Source organism: Siniperca chuatsi, linkage group LG5 (genome assembly GCF_020085105.1).
Source record: "Siniperca chuatsi isolate FFG_IHB_CAS linkage group LG5, ASM2008510v1, whole genome shotgun sequence".
Taxonomy (NCBI): Eukaryota; Metazoa; Chordata; class Actinopteri; order Centrarchiformes; family Sinipercidae; genus Siniperca; species Siniperca chuatsi.
The window spans coordinates 12,981,610-12,998,442 of NC_058046.1; the positions used below are offsets into that span (position 1 = coordinate 12,981,610).

Sequence of the window (16,833 nt, forward strand, 5' to 3'; positions counted from 1 at the left end):
GATTCTATTTTACAATAGCTCCTCAAACCTCTTTTTGGTATACATAAACAAGCACCTATAATGTACATACCAAAGTAGCTGAGCAGCACAGGGAGGAATATGAGTCCGTGAACCAACCCCAAAAGTGTAATGACCAGGTTTAATCGGAAGAAGAAGATCTGGATGAGTTGCGCTTTTGCAAAAGCCAACACAAGGATGCCTGGCAGGTTGGTCATAGCAACACCAGCAAACACCTACAGGGTATAAAATAAACATGTTAACTCAGACAACTGTTACTGTATGTGGATAGTTATACAACTAACTGTGTGTGGCACTAAAAGCTTTAAATTTGCTTTACATGTGTGAATGATTAACAATGTCTGCTCTAGATTTCCTTATAGTTTGCTTACCGCACTGCCCATGTTGGCTGTAGCCTCCATGGCTCTTTCTACATGTGTGGGCTTAGTGCTGAGTGCAAAGGATCTTGTCATATGAGACACAAACTCCACAGAAATGCCCACCGCCTGCAAACAACATAGAGAATGTAAGATAGTAAAGTAAAAAATTACCATAGAAATGTTTACAGACTGCAATTTAGTTTTAGGAACAATTTAGTATTGCACTTGCAAAAGGTTTGGGGATTCAAAAGAGACTAAAGATAAAAAATAATAATGGTCAAAATCGAAGCAGTAGAGGCTAAAATATCATGGTTTTTAGTCCCTAGTATGGGTCAAGCTCCAAAAACACTGAATCCTACATTACCCATAATGCAACTCGATAGCATCTTTCATCAGGCAGGAACCTACTGAACATCCACGTCTTTCAAACTCCACACTTCCAATGATGCAGGCTTTCTGTTATTAATTTGAAGTCTCCAAACCCAAGTCAAAATAACCCTGATGACATCACTATGACATCATCAGGGTTTTTTTTTACTTTAAAAAGCTCTCTCTAGTCACAGAAGACATTATACTTCTGTCTTCACAGGCTGAGTAGTACTCCTCGACAAGTAAAATCATTTGTTAAATGGATAGAGTGCCCCTTTAATCCCCATCATAGACATGTTCTTACCGTGACCAGATTGATGAGGGCCACTGCGTTGTAATCGATGCCCCATAGTGTCATGACACCGACAGTATCCACGATGATCATAATTATGGTGATTAGGTTGAGAAGACCGGAGCGTAAATCCAAACCCAGCAGCAAACAACACACCACAAAGGTCGGCAGCAGACACAGGGAGATGTTGAAGAGTCCCTCTGGCACAATAGTCAGGTACTGCTCGTAAAATACATTAGTCACCCTGTAAGGAGGGAAGAGAAAAACTGGTCAGAAACTACAGAATGCTCAGATTTAATGGCAATTGCCATATAAATAATAAAAAAGAAACTGCCCATTCACAGAACTGTAGAAGCAAGAATCAATAAGAAAGAAAAAAGATGAGATGAAGAAGTCTGGGTGATAAAAGTACATACGTGTAAGGAAATACTTCAAAGTCAGGTGAGGTGCCTGATATGTTCCTCATGCCAATGGTGATGTTGTGGGCCAACTCTCTGGCCTTCAGCAGCGCAGCAGTGAACTCTTGAGAGTTGGTTAAAGGTGTGTGGTAAGCCATGAACCGAGAGGCTGAGAACACAGGGGGGAAAAAAAGGCTGACTTACTGTACCATTTCTATTAAAAGAATCTTTGACTGCTTTAAGGTGATTTGAGATGACTTACCTATAATTTCTCCACTCTGATCTCTCACCACAGCTTTGTCATAGGCTCCAAGACCACTGTTAAAAAAATACAATAAGCAGTGACACTGTTGTTTTTATGTTGTGATATTTTTGTATATATATGTGCACATGTGCAGCTACAATACACACCCTTTGGGGCACTGCAGGTCAGGCCTGTTACCCAGGAAGTCAGGTAGGAATTGGTTGAACTGTTCCACACTGGGCCTGAGGACGCTATTTGGAGGAGTAGCCATACACTTCCGGCCACAGAGCAAAGGAACTATTGAGACGTGGGAGCAGGTGTTAATAAAAGAAGGGCAATATCTTTCATCATATATGGAAATTCACAGTAAAGAACGTGTGTTAATGTGGTGTTTTCTCAGAAGTGATTCTCACATTGGCTTGTATAACATGATTAATAATGCTTCCACTTGCCATTGTTCCAGAGGTGCATATGTATTTAGGTCTAGTGTTCTGTCACTTTAAAATACTTGTGTGGCTGCCTGTACTGTAAGCAGTAGGTCACGGTTATAACCAGTAGGCGATTTGAGGGGGGATGCCATCCCCCTTGTTAGCAAAATGACCAAAATGAATCCCCCTTGTTGACCTGCCATCACCCCTCTCCGTCCCCTAGTAGCCGAGAGAGTGCAGGGGCAGCGGGGTTATTTGGTTGAATATGTTAGTCTAGTCTGCCTGACTCATTGATCTTTTATCTGACTGAGGTTTGTGCAAGTTATGTATGGCCCCCAAGCATGGCTCTGAAATATCAGTAGCCTAACTGTGCTGTGTATTGATAACTCCATGGCTCTGTCCATTGTGCTGAACTAGCAGATGGATTTGTAATTGTGCCTTTTTCTCTCAGTCCCGCCCTTCTGTCATTTTCGTCTTAGATCTATAATATTCACTAAACTATATACTATAAATTCTCCATTCTGTACTATATTGTAGCCTATATACTCTATAGAATAGTGTCACCTTTATGATCAAAGTGACAAATAACATGTAGTTGTGCGGTGGTCCCATTGGGCCATCCCCCCTGTTAAAAATTAACAAATCACCGACTGGTTATAACACTGATGATTATTTTAAGAGTGTTAATTTTTGTTAATAATTTTATAATTCTATCAATGTATACTGTATGTATCTAGAGGAGTTTAGACATGGACAAAGACTTTCGTGCAACTGTAGATTTGCATATTCATTATATCTGTTCAATGAGCAACGACATGTAGGCTATGTTGCTAGTTAAGTTAGCCAGCCACCAAGCTGTGTGTGTGTGTGTGTGGTAACATGAGTGTTTCTATATTTCTAGTATCATCATTGCTGAAGATACATGTTCCAGAACGGTTCAGTGACTGTTTGTCTATTACCAGAATAAACCAATTGGGAATCCTGAACTGTGGTGTCTTTACACAACGCAAGATCACACCTGTTACACTTGCAGGGCAGAACTTTCCAGCATTTGGACCGAGGGTGTACAAACGACAACATCTGGATCCAGGGTTCAGCCAGTCGATGAAATCATCTACCCAGGAGTTAGCAGGAATAGCCAAGTAGGATCTACAGATCACATCATCAGTGGGTTAAAGGAAGGCAGGAATACAAAAGTGTGTTAAAGGATAAGACTAGTGGTATTCTATATTTTTCTTATAGTCACCCAAATCCCATTAATAGACCAAAAATAACAATACCATCCATCAATACTTACTGAGACTGAGATGGAAATCTTTAAAAACAGATCACAAATATATAGTTTCATTTCTTTAAAAGTCTCAGTAATTTCTTAAAACACCTGGGCACTGTAGTTTTTTGTAAATGTCACTCAAACAGGAAAAAATAGTGCATTTGTTGGCGACTATTTTCCCGTGGATTAACACACATTTGATGTTCTACTGAGTATTTATAGCAGCAAGGTGGTGTGTGTGGGATTGACTCAAAATACACTATAGTGCCCACGTTAATAGTCACAAAGAAAAATATCACCCAGTGTAATAGTGTGACTCATTGATGTATCTTTAATAGTTTTTGGACCACAATGGAGTTCTATGGGAAGTGGAATAAGCTATATTGTGCTTTGGCTACACAGAATAGACTCTGATTCTATTTGTTCATTTGATCACTTATTATAGGGAATGTTTTGGGTGTTTGCTCTCTTTGCCTGGCACGATCAGTTAGTTACCCTTTATCTGCTTAGTGGCATTCATGTAACTGAGTTTATCATTAACTAATCTGATTGGCTAGTATGTAAGAGGTTGCTACTATGATATCAGCAGGTTCAAGGATCTGTCAGTGACAAATAATGATGTGAAAGCAGAAAACCACTCTTACCACTGTACTGAGCAGGGTTGTTGTAGAGTTTTACTGAGCAGCCACATGTTGTTAATACCTAAAAAGTGTACAACTTTTCTAAACACCTATATTTTGTCCTGTCCAGATTATGAAAATGAACAAACTCACAGATCAGGGTAATTGGTGGCATACTGGATTTTCTGGGTTAGTGAGAACTGATCACAGCCCACGCTGGAGCAGACTGCATTCATGCCCTCCACAGTGGTGAAGTTGAAGCCCCTTTTTGTTACAAAATAAACAGGGACTCCGACTTCAAAGTATTTGTACAGGTACTGGAAATAGTCCAGCATATAAGAGCCCTGCAGCGAAAACAGAATAATCTTTGTAAGGTTACATTGAAAAAGGAATGTGCAGGCCTTCATTTATATATATATATATATTGCATTACTTACTTACCTGAGGCATAGCCAGCTCCTGATCCAGACCCACGGTCACATTAAACATGAGGAATAAGGATCCACAAAGCATGAAGATGAAAACCAACATCTGAAGAGAGCACAGGACAGAATGTATTCAACAAATATCCAGTCAAAACCCGTCTATGAATGATAAGCAAATATTTTTTTATGAGAGCAGGAGCTTATGTGTATTTCACTAGATTTTATGTCATTGATAACCTTGGATTTCACATTAAAGGTACACCAGAGGCCACAGGTTGAAAATAACTAAGAATTTGTCTTATGTTATACCTAAAGGGTTAGTAGCTTACCACTATGATCCTGGTGTAACGGTGCAGTAGGACAGGGGCGTAGTATTTCCTCATGAGGGGCAGCAGTAAGCCCTCGTTTGGCTTTTTGGGACGCTGGGTTGACACTGTAACACAGCAGAGCAGTTCACAGCGGTTGTTGTCTTGGCGCCGGGTGTCCAGGGACAGCAGAGCCACAAAGGCTGTCATCTGGAGGATGAAGTCCATGAGCACGGCCAGAGCAGCGTACAGAGCAAAGGACTTCACTGCTGGCATGGTGGACAGGGCCCCTTGGGTAGCAGAACAGACACAGTTTGAGATTAAAGCATTGTATAGAAACTTAATGGTCCCTTCTTACACACTATATGTGCACAGACTTGTATTGTAGTCAACTCTTTAAACATGTCAGCGTTACCTGTGGTACTTTGTTCATGTAGGATTTTTTTTCTAAAAGAGACTAAAAAGAATGTAAACGTTCCTACCTAGAAAGAAACAGACAGACTCAGAGAGACTGCACAGGAGCATGCTGGGAGCTACATTTCCAAGGACACGACCAATCTGCTCCTCTCTCTTCTCTCCAGGCCTCCGTACATCTCTCTACAAGGAAGGAACAGTAGGTTAATATTGGTAAAAATGATATACATAGCTTACAGAATCAGCAAGACTGTACATTCATGGTGCACACAAATATACACACTTGGTACTCCAGAACAAAAATGAAGATGTTGTCAGCTCCAACAGCGAGCACCAGGAAAGGCACGACCTGCAGAATGACCAGCGAAGAGGGGATGCCGATCCAGGAATAGAAGCCCATGGAGGCAAGGACAGAACAACCGACCACCAGGATCCCACCCAGACCCACCAGAAACTTGGAGTCCACCTACAGCACACAGAGATAAAAATCCAGATGTACATTTAACTCAGTGAACCTTTTCTTTTTCCCATATCTTTTGCTGTGTCATGTTTTCTGTATTGTATAACTTCATGGCCAATAAACCTACATGCTTCACCGTAGAGATAAGCGCTATACAGCTGATAGCAATTGCCAAGATATTTCACTTAAAACCACAAATGTCAACCTCATGGTCGCATTAAAGGAAAAGTCAAGGGATCACCAAAGTGAGTAGGATTCATCCTCTGGGGACCATGAATGCCTGTGCAAAAATTAATGGCAATCCATCCAATAATTGTTAACTAGTCTGCACCAAAGTGGTGGACCAACCAACCGTTAGTGGCTAAACAAGCTGAGAAATGTGAAATGATGCATTATAATAAAGGTAGACATACTCTCTGAAGTCTTACCAGTATGCGTTTCCATGAAGTATACTCCCCCAGTGCCACAGCAATGTAAACAAAGATTACAGCATAGCTGATCATGAAGATGGGGATATCTTCTGCTGTTGTCCGATTAATCTCATCCTCCAGAGACCTCTGTAGACAGAGAAGTAAAGGATTAGGGTCTTGTGTGTTAAAATAGTGAGGTGTAAAAGAGGAGAGAACTCAACAAGCCCTTGAAAAAGTTGTCACGGCAGGTCAGCAGCAGATTTTACTGTACCTCTGCCATGTACGCAAAGGTGAAGTTGGTGGCAGGGTTTTTCTGGTAGTCCTGAACAATTTTAAGAAACTCTGTCTCCCACTGCATTGCCACTTTGAACTTGGTGTTGTTACGAGCATAGTTGTTGAGGGAGAAGGTCAGGATGAAAGCCTCAGCGTTGGTGAAGTCATCATCTGGGAAAAGCAAGACGTGTAATGTTCAAGTCAGTTGCCTTTTTGTGTTTATTGTACAGGTATTTCATGTGAAAAAGATGGTGCAGAAAGTCACTCACTCTCATAGCCTCCCACAGCCAGAAAGGAGAAGACTGGCGCTCCGTAATCAGCCATGCAGCTCATACCTAAATCAGTGATGTCTTTGAAGGACAGGGGAGAGCTTGAGAAGAAATGAAAAAAGAGAAGGGATGGTTATGTTGAAGTTTTTGAGCAATTACAGATTAATCAGTTTTTTCCCCAGTCTGATTTGAATCCTTACTTGAGGCAGTAGATTAAGTGATCTCTCCAGTCCACCTCTTTGGTCACTCCCAGCTCTGTCATGTTCACCTTAGCGTTAATGTTGTCCAGGCTGTTCTGGAAGTACTGTGGCAAGCTGTTGACCGCACAGTCCGTCAGGGAGGGGTTGGATGGGTTCAGCGGTGCGAAACACACATCCTTCAGACTTGCTGTGCGGTTCAGATCCTCTGACCAGAACTCAATGTTCTAAAAATGGCATAGAAGATCAATCAATGTGTCAAAATCAAATGATGAGTTTTTGCAAACAGTGTCAACTGTCAACTTTCATTCTGGGCTCTTTACCTGTATCCGTTTCTGGAGCTCCAGCAGCTCAATGATGAGATCTTTGGATACAAGCCCACTAAAGTTCTGCGGTCCAAACAGCAAAGAGTTATATATGTGGCCTTTTCTGCCCGGCGCTGTCAAGATCAGCTGATTCGTCCTGAAGAAGGGGTCAAAGTATGTGTCGTGGAAGTCTTTTTCCTGGCGGGCGCGGCTGTTGGGAGCAGACCACAGCTCAACTGGGTCAGTGGTGAGCTCAATGGACTTGAGGCCAGCAGAAAAAACAACCACGACTATAGCAGACAACAGGAGCACCTTGAATGAAGATAAAATATTAACAACTGAGACACATCTTCTTCATCTGGCTGACAACATTTTTTTTCTTAAAGTCACTGTATGTAGAATTTTAATGTATTTTATAAAATGTTTCAAATTATTGTTATGGTTTTTGTTTGTAGAAAAATGAGACAATCCTGGTGAAAATGTGTGCTTTAAGTCTATTCTTCTCAGTATCCCTGAGACAGATCTGTTTGATACTACCACAGAGCATCAACAAATTATCAAATTCTACACACAGTTGCTTTAAAGCCAACTATGTAACTTTTGAAAGTAGAAATAACACATTCTTCCTGTTGAAATGAAATGAAAAGTTGAATGAATAAACAATAAAATGCATCTCTGCTTAATGTAATACATACACTCAAAGGTTTTATTGCTACAGCCAGTGGCGGCTGGCCAATAGAGGGTGCTAGGGCGCTAGGGCACTGCCCTCCTTGAGCCACAAAAAAAACCCCATTACTAATAATAATAATAATAATAATATTAAATTAAACAAATTATCAATATTTGTGTGTTTGAAATATGGAATGCACTGGTAATATGTGTAAAATATGATAGAAAATCATTTGTGCAACGTATATGCTTTTCGTACATGTCCTCTTTGCCTGTCTGCATGTCTCACCAGCTCTGGGGTGATGGAGAAATCGCCCACAAGAGGTGGGTCTGAGTAGCAGTTTAGCCAAAGATATGAATCTATGACATAAAATTTTGCCAATCAGCGTCCTAAAATCTAACCCGAAAAGGGCGATTATTTTATGCCCCAAGCAAGCCACTGCTGGTAGGTCAGGACCTTCTTTTTTGCAGTCTATGGTCAGGACCTCTACAGGCGCCATTTTCAGAATCAGAATCAGAATCAGAAATACTTTATTGATCCCTGAGGGGAAACTCTTTTGTTACAGCAGCTCACTATCACGTCAGTGCACACAAGAATAGAAGTACTAAGCAAAAAAAAAACTATAATACAGGTCAGATGTTTGTTGAAATTGACTGGATGTGGCACTGCCCTACCTAGAAAATTTTCACCCTGCCGCCACTGGCAACAGCCTTACTTGGTCTGGTATAATGTTAGCCAACTTTAGACAGATACTGCTGCGTAATTATTACTGAGTCAGTTGACTGACTGTTCAGCAAAAGTTACATAGTCTTACTTTAACTTGTCAAGTACAACAATAAGCAGAGGTCTGTATTAATGCCTGCTATTATGCATTCTACTTTTGCTAGTTAAAAATACTTTGGTGAAACTAACCGTGAGGGGATAAGTGGCCATGATGGTTCCCCAGCGCTGAAACTCTAAGCTTAGGAAAGCTTGAGCAGCCATGCTGTTGGTTTCAGCGCACATCACCTCTGATGGATCAACGACCTGCTGAGTCACATCATTACTGTTCTGGTCTTTACCTTTCCTCTTTCTCTTTCCTTTCTCTTCATCCTGTCTTTTCTGAGACTTCACCAAGCAAGCGACAGAGAGGTAGAGAAGGAAGGCAAATATCAGGAGACAGAGTAAGATAATAGAAATCACGAGGAAGCCGTCTGTCCCCAACAGTCTGAAGGGGCTGGGAGGAAGTGGAGGAGGCGGCATCCTCGGGCATGACTCTTGGCAGTCCTGGCAGGAGCAGACCTGACCTCCAGATGGTGTGGTCTCATTACACTGCAGAGCACGTCCATTGTAGGGAATCACACCCTTTGGTAGTCCCTCAGTGTCTCCCTCTTTTATCAGGTTGAAGTCGATGTCCAGTGGAGCCAGGCCATTACTGGAGTCTCCCTGGAAGTTATACCAGTGCTGGGGGTTGCACAGCTTGGCACCATACTTACCACACATAGTGGCAATGGCGAAGCCCCCTGTGGCGGGGATCCTGACGTTTTTACAAGACTGGAAGGAGGTGTCTGCAAAGCTGGTGCTGAGGAATGCCTGGTAACCTACCACGGCTTCCCTCGTCTTGCCCAGGTTAGTGACGTTCATGACCTTTGTGATTTTTACTGTCTGGCTCTGGTTGGGGCTACAGGTGTTGATGCAGTGCAGGTGGGCAAAGTTCTCTGCGCAGGAAGGGCAGCGGACCAGCACAGCCTTGGACAGGGTCAGACTCATTTCCAGGGATGACAGCTGTTTGATGGAGCAGCAGGCGTATGTGTTGTGCTCTCCACGGTCCAAAATAGGACACACCTGCAGCAAGAACAGGTGCTATTTTATAAACTGACAGACTCAAATACAAGCTCACTTCTGTCAAAGGAATAGACAAAGAAGACTTAAGAACAGACCTACTCTACCATGCTTTACTCAGTCCTGTACTCTGCTTCACTTAAACGCTAAGCAGGATCTACAGACCTCTTTGAGTTTCCTGTAGTGCTCTCCTGTGAGGTGACGGGCAGGGCTGTAGTTCAGACAAGGGACAATAGGAGGAATGAGGGCGGATCCTATCAACGGGTTACGACCACACTCCTCATAAAAAGCGCAGTAGCCCGGCTCATGTTGGGCCTCTGACAGTACCTGCATGGAAGACAGAGTTGTCAAAAATAATCACAGCAAGGGAAACCACATCATGTTGCAGGTAAGTGAAGAAGAAGGCACGCTTGTCACTAGTAGAAAAGAGAAGGAAACTTTTAAATGCAGTTTCTACTCACAAGTCTGAGACATTTCAACACTGACTCTTTACAGACTCTTTTACGTTATATTGTAATTTTGATGTAAATTATGTATAGTTTTTTGGCACTACCTTGCATCTATCTCCATATGTTTTACAATGAAACACTGAAGTCAACAAATACCATATTAAATAAAACGTTTAGGATGCTATTTTTAAAAAAGTTGCAATTAGCAACAAGGTTTGATCAGGTTTCTCATGTTCATCATCAGTAGATTTTTTCTAAAGACATTACACTGCACTATTAACCCATAAATACCATAACAGTGTCATAATAACTTAACTGCTGTACTGTGTCCTGCCTTGTCAGCTACTTAATGCTACCTTGCAAGTTGCAAGATAAATAAAATGGAGAATGTTCAAGTACATTCAAGTCAAGGTTGATTACAACCACAATCAACATCTGTGACTACAGGAGATAACAAATCCAAAAATCAGTTACAAATTGATGCATAATTTTCACATTAATCATTAAGTAACTCTTTAATAATTATCTTTCCATGTAGTCCATTTTTATCAAGACTTGAAAATGGACAATTATTTATCCATATGGCCCTCACTATTGGACCTTCCCCATCCATTGGTATTTTTAAAATCTGTCTAAAGCCCAATGTTTTTACTCTATTTTTTGAATGTTAACATAACTATTTATAAATTGATATGATTGTATTTTTCTTTTACTTTTATGTAAAAGCACTTTGGTCAACAGTAGTTCAAGTGTGCTCTATAAATACATTGACTAAAACTTGAGTGAAAAAAACTGGTTAGCCAAACACAATGTACACTCTTGGCACATGTACTTTGTAAAATGTATTTAATGACAAAGTGCATTCATTCATCCAGGGCTGATTTACGTTATTTCTCATTTTTACTGTTTAGACATCATCCAAAAACAGAAGATAAGTCACTGGAACCTGCAACTGTAAATTTAACACTATTTACTATGTAGAATGAAAACATTAATCTAGATGAAAGTCACTAACATCCCTAAGAATGTCACTTTTGAAGGTTACAACCAGTTTACATTAGAATACTTAATATAAATATAATTTTTACTGTTTCATCAGAATGCATGCATACATGAAATGAAAAACACATTACAGTGTGTTTTATTTCGCTTTATTTCTGTGTTTGATTTGTTTTTTATTTAGGAATTTAACATCTTCCATACAGTTGAACTTACACCCACAGAAGACATTTTATCTGAAGAGACATTTATCTAAGTGACTTACTAGTTCTTTGCTGCCTGCATGAACACTTCTCTCACCTTGGCTTTGAATGCAAAGATGTGATAGAGCACTTGAATATAATTTTTGCTTTGAAATTTATGCTGCTTTACTGCCAAAACAAATTAATCTGTAATCCTTTTGTGATTACCAACATCTGGATCAGTAATTACAGGTTAAGGTTAATTATGACATTTTCTTTATATATGTAAGTGATTACTTTTATTTAGTATTTAAATTTCAAAAGCAAATACATGTATTATTCTATGTTTCATTCCTGGTCACAGATCATATCCTAGAAAAGACCTATAGAGTTTTTAATACTGCTTAATAAAGCAATGTGAGGTTATTATGCTGATTGAAAAAAGTATACAGTATTTATATTAAGTACACCATTACAAAACCATCAGGTACAGGTTCCCTAACAAAGAAAAATTACCAGACCAACTTACCATACAAGTCAGAAAAGTGATCAGGGTTGCGACACGGACCATGATTCCTGGGAGTCTTTCAGCAACAGAAGAGTCAGGGTCCTCAAGTACAGTAAAATGGAGTGTATATATAATCACTGCTGCCCTATTGGAAGATACATTAGACAAAGTAAGATAGTGAGAGGTGCTTTGTAGTGTCTATGTTGTCCTCTCTCTCTCTTATCATTTGTCTGTATGTCTGTCTGTCTAACAGTGTTAGGGTTGGGGAAGGAGAAACATCATGACATGTTCAGCGTCACCACTCCTGTGATGTCACACCTTTCTTATCTGGTCTGATGCAGTGGCTGGCCAATCGCAGCTATGGATGATCAATTTCTCTGTCTGATAATTAACATGGAAGACATTTTGATAGGGTTGGTGGGGAGATCCAAAGCAGCTGGGAGAAACTATAGGAGAATCTGAAATAACTGCACCCACCTGAGACATTTATTGTTACTCACCCTCTGCAACTTTTGGTGTTTCTGTTGAAGACAGATACACTTATAGACATTGGTTGACCTGAATTAGATTATTTTTATTCTTTTTATTACAGGATTCTTTTTATTGTTGTTAGGGCAGTGTATGCCACAAACACACAAACGCTACAGTAGGCCTGAACATGACCTTTAGACCATCATGTTAGAGACACTGCTGTGCGCAGGATATCTGATCTACAAGGTGAGAGAATACTATATCTGCTAATGTCCCGAATACATTTCTGTCTAACAAAATGTTTTTATTTTGGTCAGTTTTTGTATAAAAGTCTTACATCAAACCCAGTGACAGCCTGAAGATGGTAGCAGGCCACCATGCCAAGTCAACATGACTAATTACTTCCTGGATCACATCCTACAATCTAATATCAACTCAATTTATGTTGTTATCACATGTCAAGGTCATAGCTGAGATAAAACAACCAAGGCTCCGCAGTCACAGGGGAATCAAGGTCGAAGGTGCATAAGCATTTCAGTTTGTGATAAACAAAGATGGTAAAAAAGACAAGGAGAAATGGGGCAGATATGGTGATGTTCTTTGTTCTTTCATATGCTGATAAGTCACGACAACACATAGAATTTTGTAACCGGCACACCAAAAACTGCTACACTCTGCAGTGTATTCAAATCAAAAGGAAACATCATGATGTATCAGCATTAGTATCTATGTATCTAATGTTTGTCAATTTAAATTACAAGCACTGTAATAGTGGCTGTGCAGCGCTGAAATGAACAAGTTACATTCGTCTGAAAAGTACCTAACTTTTTCTAATTACAGTGTTTTAACTTGGTCTTCTGTGAATAAATGAATCTCTATTCTTATTTATCTCTTTATTATATAATTTCCGCTGTTTTATCATCTTCGTATTACCTGAAGAGGTACACAGTGTTCTGGCACCCATTTTTTATGAGGGCCAGAACACTGTCTACCTCTCTGTTTCCACATATGCAAGGGACTCTGCCTATTCATAAATGTTTTTGTACAACATTAGCAAAAAATTCAATTACTGAAAGAAATTACATCCTGGAAGATCTAAAAATCCAAAGGGCGCAGGCTAGATTTGAATGTGCGCTGATACATTTTGGATGTCAGTGTAACAGTAAGGGCTTGACTACAAAGCCTACATACTGTATAACTATGGTTTTAAATGTACAAAAACACATTTTATAGAATGGACAACATCTTCACAAATGTTTTTTGCAATTTGGACATCAGGTACCTTCAATGCACAAAGCAACATGTAATGTAAAACAACACAAGGGTCACAGTATAATTCCATTAACAAAATAGGGTATTAAATGCGTAACATGTTTAAGCAATTTCAGCATACAGTGTACAAATGTTGTTGGTAATGCACCTTTTTTAAGCAGAGCACCATATAACAGCCTTTACAGCGTATGAGGGACAGCTTTTTATACCTGAATTATCTGACAAAGGAAATTCAGGGGTTGTGCGGCATTAGCAGGAACACCAGATTAATGCATCAAATGTGATAGCCTTGCAGATACTTAAAACAAAACAACATAACATTAAATCAATATTTCTCTTACAACAAAAATTAAACATTTTAAAGATACCTTTTCACAAAGGTAGTTTTTACACTTATAAATACTACCTTTGTCGTTTACCCTTGATTATGTTACATTTCTGTTGAGACTGTCAGAGAAATATTGATTTAATGCTATGGTCATTTTTTATTGTTCTGTTATTCGTGATATTGTATCTGTTTGCACTGTATTATACAGGTGTTTTTATTGTTATGCCCATTGTCCTTTTGAATCTACATCAAAGTGGATTGAGCATTAAACACATTCAACAAATATAATTAAACTTAAACTCATGTTGCTAAATTATTTTAACATAACATGTTCTTACATAATAGCTCCACCAGAGCAAAGGAGGTTAATGCCGTGAGCCTTAATAAATTAATAATGGATGACAGACATTGAAGTCCCTGCACTTAAGAGTACGTACTTCTTTATCTGTTAGTCAAAACATATTTTACTTTTTCTGCAATGCATATTTGTATGTAATAATTAGTGCTATTTGACAATGAGACAGAAACAGGTGCTCAATTAAATGTTATATGCACTGATACTGCTTAGCATTTTCACTTGCCATATTACATAAAGGATATGAATGTAGGTGTAACGTTTTCCTTCAGTGGTAACATGACAATGAAAAAGATTCAAAGACTTAATATTATATAAATTATATTAACTAGTGCGCATACGCCAATGTGCATGCTGCCTGTTTCCTTGCTCCGTCTCGTCGTCTTCTAGTTTTCTTTTTTCTTCAAACTTAAGCAAACGTTTGTAAAAGAGTTTCCCCTCGGGGATCAATAAAGTATTTCTGATTCTGATTAATTTATCCAAAGTTACAAACACTTACTGACAGTAATATGCTGCATGGTCTGATTTATTTAATTGTACATGTTATATTTATATAATCATGCAGTCTTTCAATTATTATGCAATTATGCATATACACAATGTTAAAATATAAGGAATAATTAGCGACAAATAACTACTAAATCACTGTTTTCTAAGTTGCAGGCTCAAAAGCCTCTGTTTTATGATCGATATAAAAAGAAATATCTTACACAGAGAGAGCTGTAGAAAATCTCTTGCCATCTGTCCTCCAGGGTACATAGTGTTGAAGAAGAATAATTAAATATTTTTTTCTCTAGGACCTTGCTGATCTCAAATCAAGATTTACTTTCCCCTCTTTATGATCAAGTCCTTATCAGTCATTATTTATGGAGCTCTCATTGTACTGGCTGAATGGTGGAGCAAGCTGATTATCTTGACTTTTTGGACTCCGATACGGGTGAAGGGTAGTTTCTTTGGAAAGTTGGCAATCAGCTGAAAACTGTCTGAGAGGATATAAAACCTGCGCGTGATGGAGACAGGAGGATCCTCAAATATCTGCAATTACCGTCAGTTGCTCATATTTGTTTTGACATTTAAGATGTTTAGCAGGAGACTAATTAAACTCGTTGATTTAATTATTTAATTAACCCGTGTCACTTCCCTGACTTTATTCTTAAACTTTTTGTGTAGATGTTTGGTTACTTTCAACCAAAGGGAAGCTAAAACATACTTGTTAAACTGTTGATCCTCCTCCACAACAACACAAATTATGATATAACCCAACTCTTCTGCAACTGTTTGGCTATTATGCAAGCCTTAACAATTTCAGTTCATGAACACAGCCCTCGTTTACAAACAGACTTTCTCTGCATGGTGTTTCTATTTGAGTTTCATCTTGACAGGTCTCTAGATGAGGGGCTTCTACATGAAACTCAAACACTAGAGCTTCATGTAGGCTACGTTACAGACAGCTGACATGGCATGGATCGGTATTGAAATCAGCTCTAGGAGAAAGCTAAAAGAGCATTTAAAAAACGTTTAATACTTGTGTTTTGCACTGCTGAGATCGATGAAGTTTGACCTTTAAACTTTGAGTAAATTAGACAAATCACAGAGCTGTCCATGAAACTCTTTCTTACTTCTGCATGATTGATAACTTACTGGAAACCACAGGTACTTTCCTGGTGTAATAAGCCCCATCCATCCTGTTTATTAAGCAGGACAAAAAAAAAAAAAGTGTTTGAATCAGATCAGCTTCCTTTTACGTCCTCCTACTGTCGACTTTCCTTTGTCTCATTAAGTCAGTTACAGACACAGTGACTTGTTACATTAAAGGACACTGTTCACATATACTGTGGTTGTTGTCGCTGTGAAGATATGCAGGTGTCACTACCCTCGCTGTCACTTTTCTGTGTTTTGAGTGTCTGGACTGTGCTTAATTCTTCATTCAGTGATCGCCAACTCTCACGTTCCTCTTTGGCTACACGGTGGATGAGTCACAACACGTCTAATTCAGTAGGTGGTGAATTGCTCAGGGAGGCAGCCGTCAATAAAAAGCAGTGAGCATTACAGGCCTTTATAACAGTACATACTTTATGTCGCCATAGCAAGGAAAGCACAGGTGTAATCAATAACATTCATTATGGCTCTGTTCCACTGGGCCCGAGTGAGCTGTAACAGTACTGAAGCCATTTTTAATATTAATTACAACTGTGCTTTTCCTGCTATGAAATGTCATAACATATGAAAGAGACCTGTTTGCTATGTTCACTGACTGGAGGTGACATCACTTTAAAACAAAAGTATCACAGTAGTGAAAACACAGCTGAACCTAACATAATCAATAATTAATCAATCAGCAATTACCTAGCTATTGATTAATTAGCTGCAGCTGTGTTGAAAAGCAAAGTATAATTACAGCTACATACAGCATGTTACAATTTGCACTGCATTGCTCTCTTTAATTTTAATGACCTGCCTGACTCAATGGAGATTATGTTGTGACATTACATGCTCATTGATTCATCAGTGCCACAGTTTTTTTTAATCAATACTCTAATCAGTGCCATAAAACTAGTCGACAGCAGCGATTACGCCCTGAACCAAGAGCCAGAGTGAGACACGCCTTATGTATTAAAACAAAAAAAAACATGTCTTGATTTAGTCAATTTTGTGAATTAAACAGATCGCACTGAGCTGGTGACACATTCTGCTTTGTAAAGACACTGAGAAATCTTAA

The 16,833-nt window shown here is 39.2% G+C and overlaps 1 protein-coding gene across 1 annotated transcript in view; it reads right to left on the minus strand.

Annotated features, from left to right (window-relative positions):
- The window catches only part of npc1l1 (NPC1-like 1), an 18,584-nt gene extending 1,762 nt beyond the window's left edge, over positions 1 to 16,822 (minus strand). The window contains exons 1-20 of the mRNA XM_044197180.1: positions 11,710 to 16,822; positions 9,716 to 9,877; positions 8,642 to 9,553; positions 7,078 to 7,371; positions 6,758 to 6,981; positions 6,558 to 6,658; positions 6,287 to 6,459; positions 6,034 to 6,162; positions 5,429 to 5,611; positions 5,214 to 5,328; positions 4,756 to 5,021; positions 4,443 to 4,532; positions 4,155 to 4,345; positions 3,127 to 3,257; positions 1,848 to 1,977; positions 1,699 to 1,754; positions 1,455 to 1,605; positions 1,051 to 1,282; positions 390 to 503; positions 71 to 233 (exon numbers count right to left, since the gene is read on the minus strand). Coding sequence (XP_044053115.1) covers positions 71 to 233; positions 390 to 503; positions 1,051 to 1,282; positions 1,455 to 1,605; positions 1,699 to 1,754; positions 1,848 to 1,977; positions 3,127 to 3,257; positions 4,155 to 4,345; positions 4,443 to 4,532; positions 4,756 to 5,021; positions 5,214 to 5,328; positions 5,429 to 5,611; positions 6,034 to 6,162; positions 6,287 to 6,459; positions 6,558 to 6,658; positions 6,758 to 6,981; positions 7,078 to 7,371; positions 8,642 to 9,553; positions 9,716 to 9,877; positions 11,710 to 11,751 — 3,859 coding nt within the window. The 5' untranslated portion in view covers positions 11,752 to 16,822. The remainder of the gene's footprint in view (positions 1 to 70; positions 234 to 389; positions 504 to 1,050; positions 1,283 to 1,454; positions 1,606 to 1,698; positions 1,755 to 1,847; positions 1,978 to 3,126; positions 3,258 to 4,154; positions 4,346 to 4,442; positions 4,533 to 4,755; positions 5,022 to 5,213; positions 5,329 to 5,428; positions 5,612 to 6,033; positions 6,163 to 6,286; positions 6,460 to 6,557; positions 6,659 to 6,757; positions 6,982 to 7,077; positions 7,372 to 8,641; positions 9,554 to 9,715; positions 9,878 to 11,709) is intronic.
- Between the last annotated feature and the right edge of the window lie 11 nt (positions 16,823 to 16,833).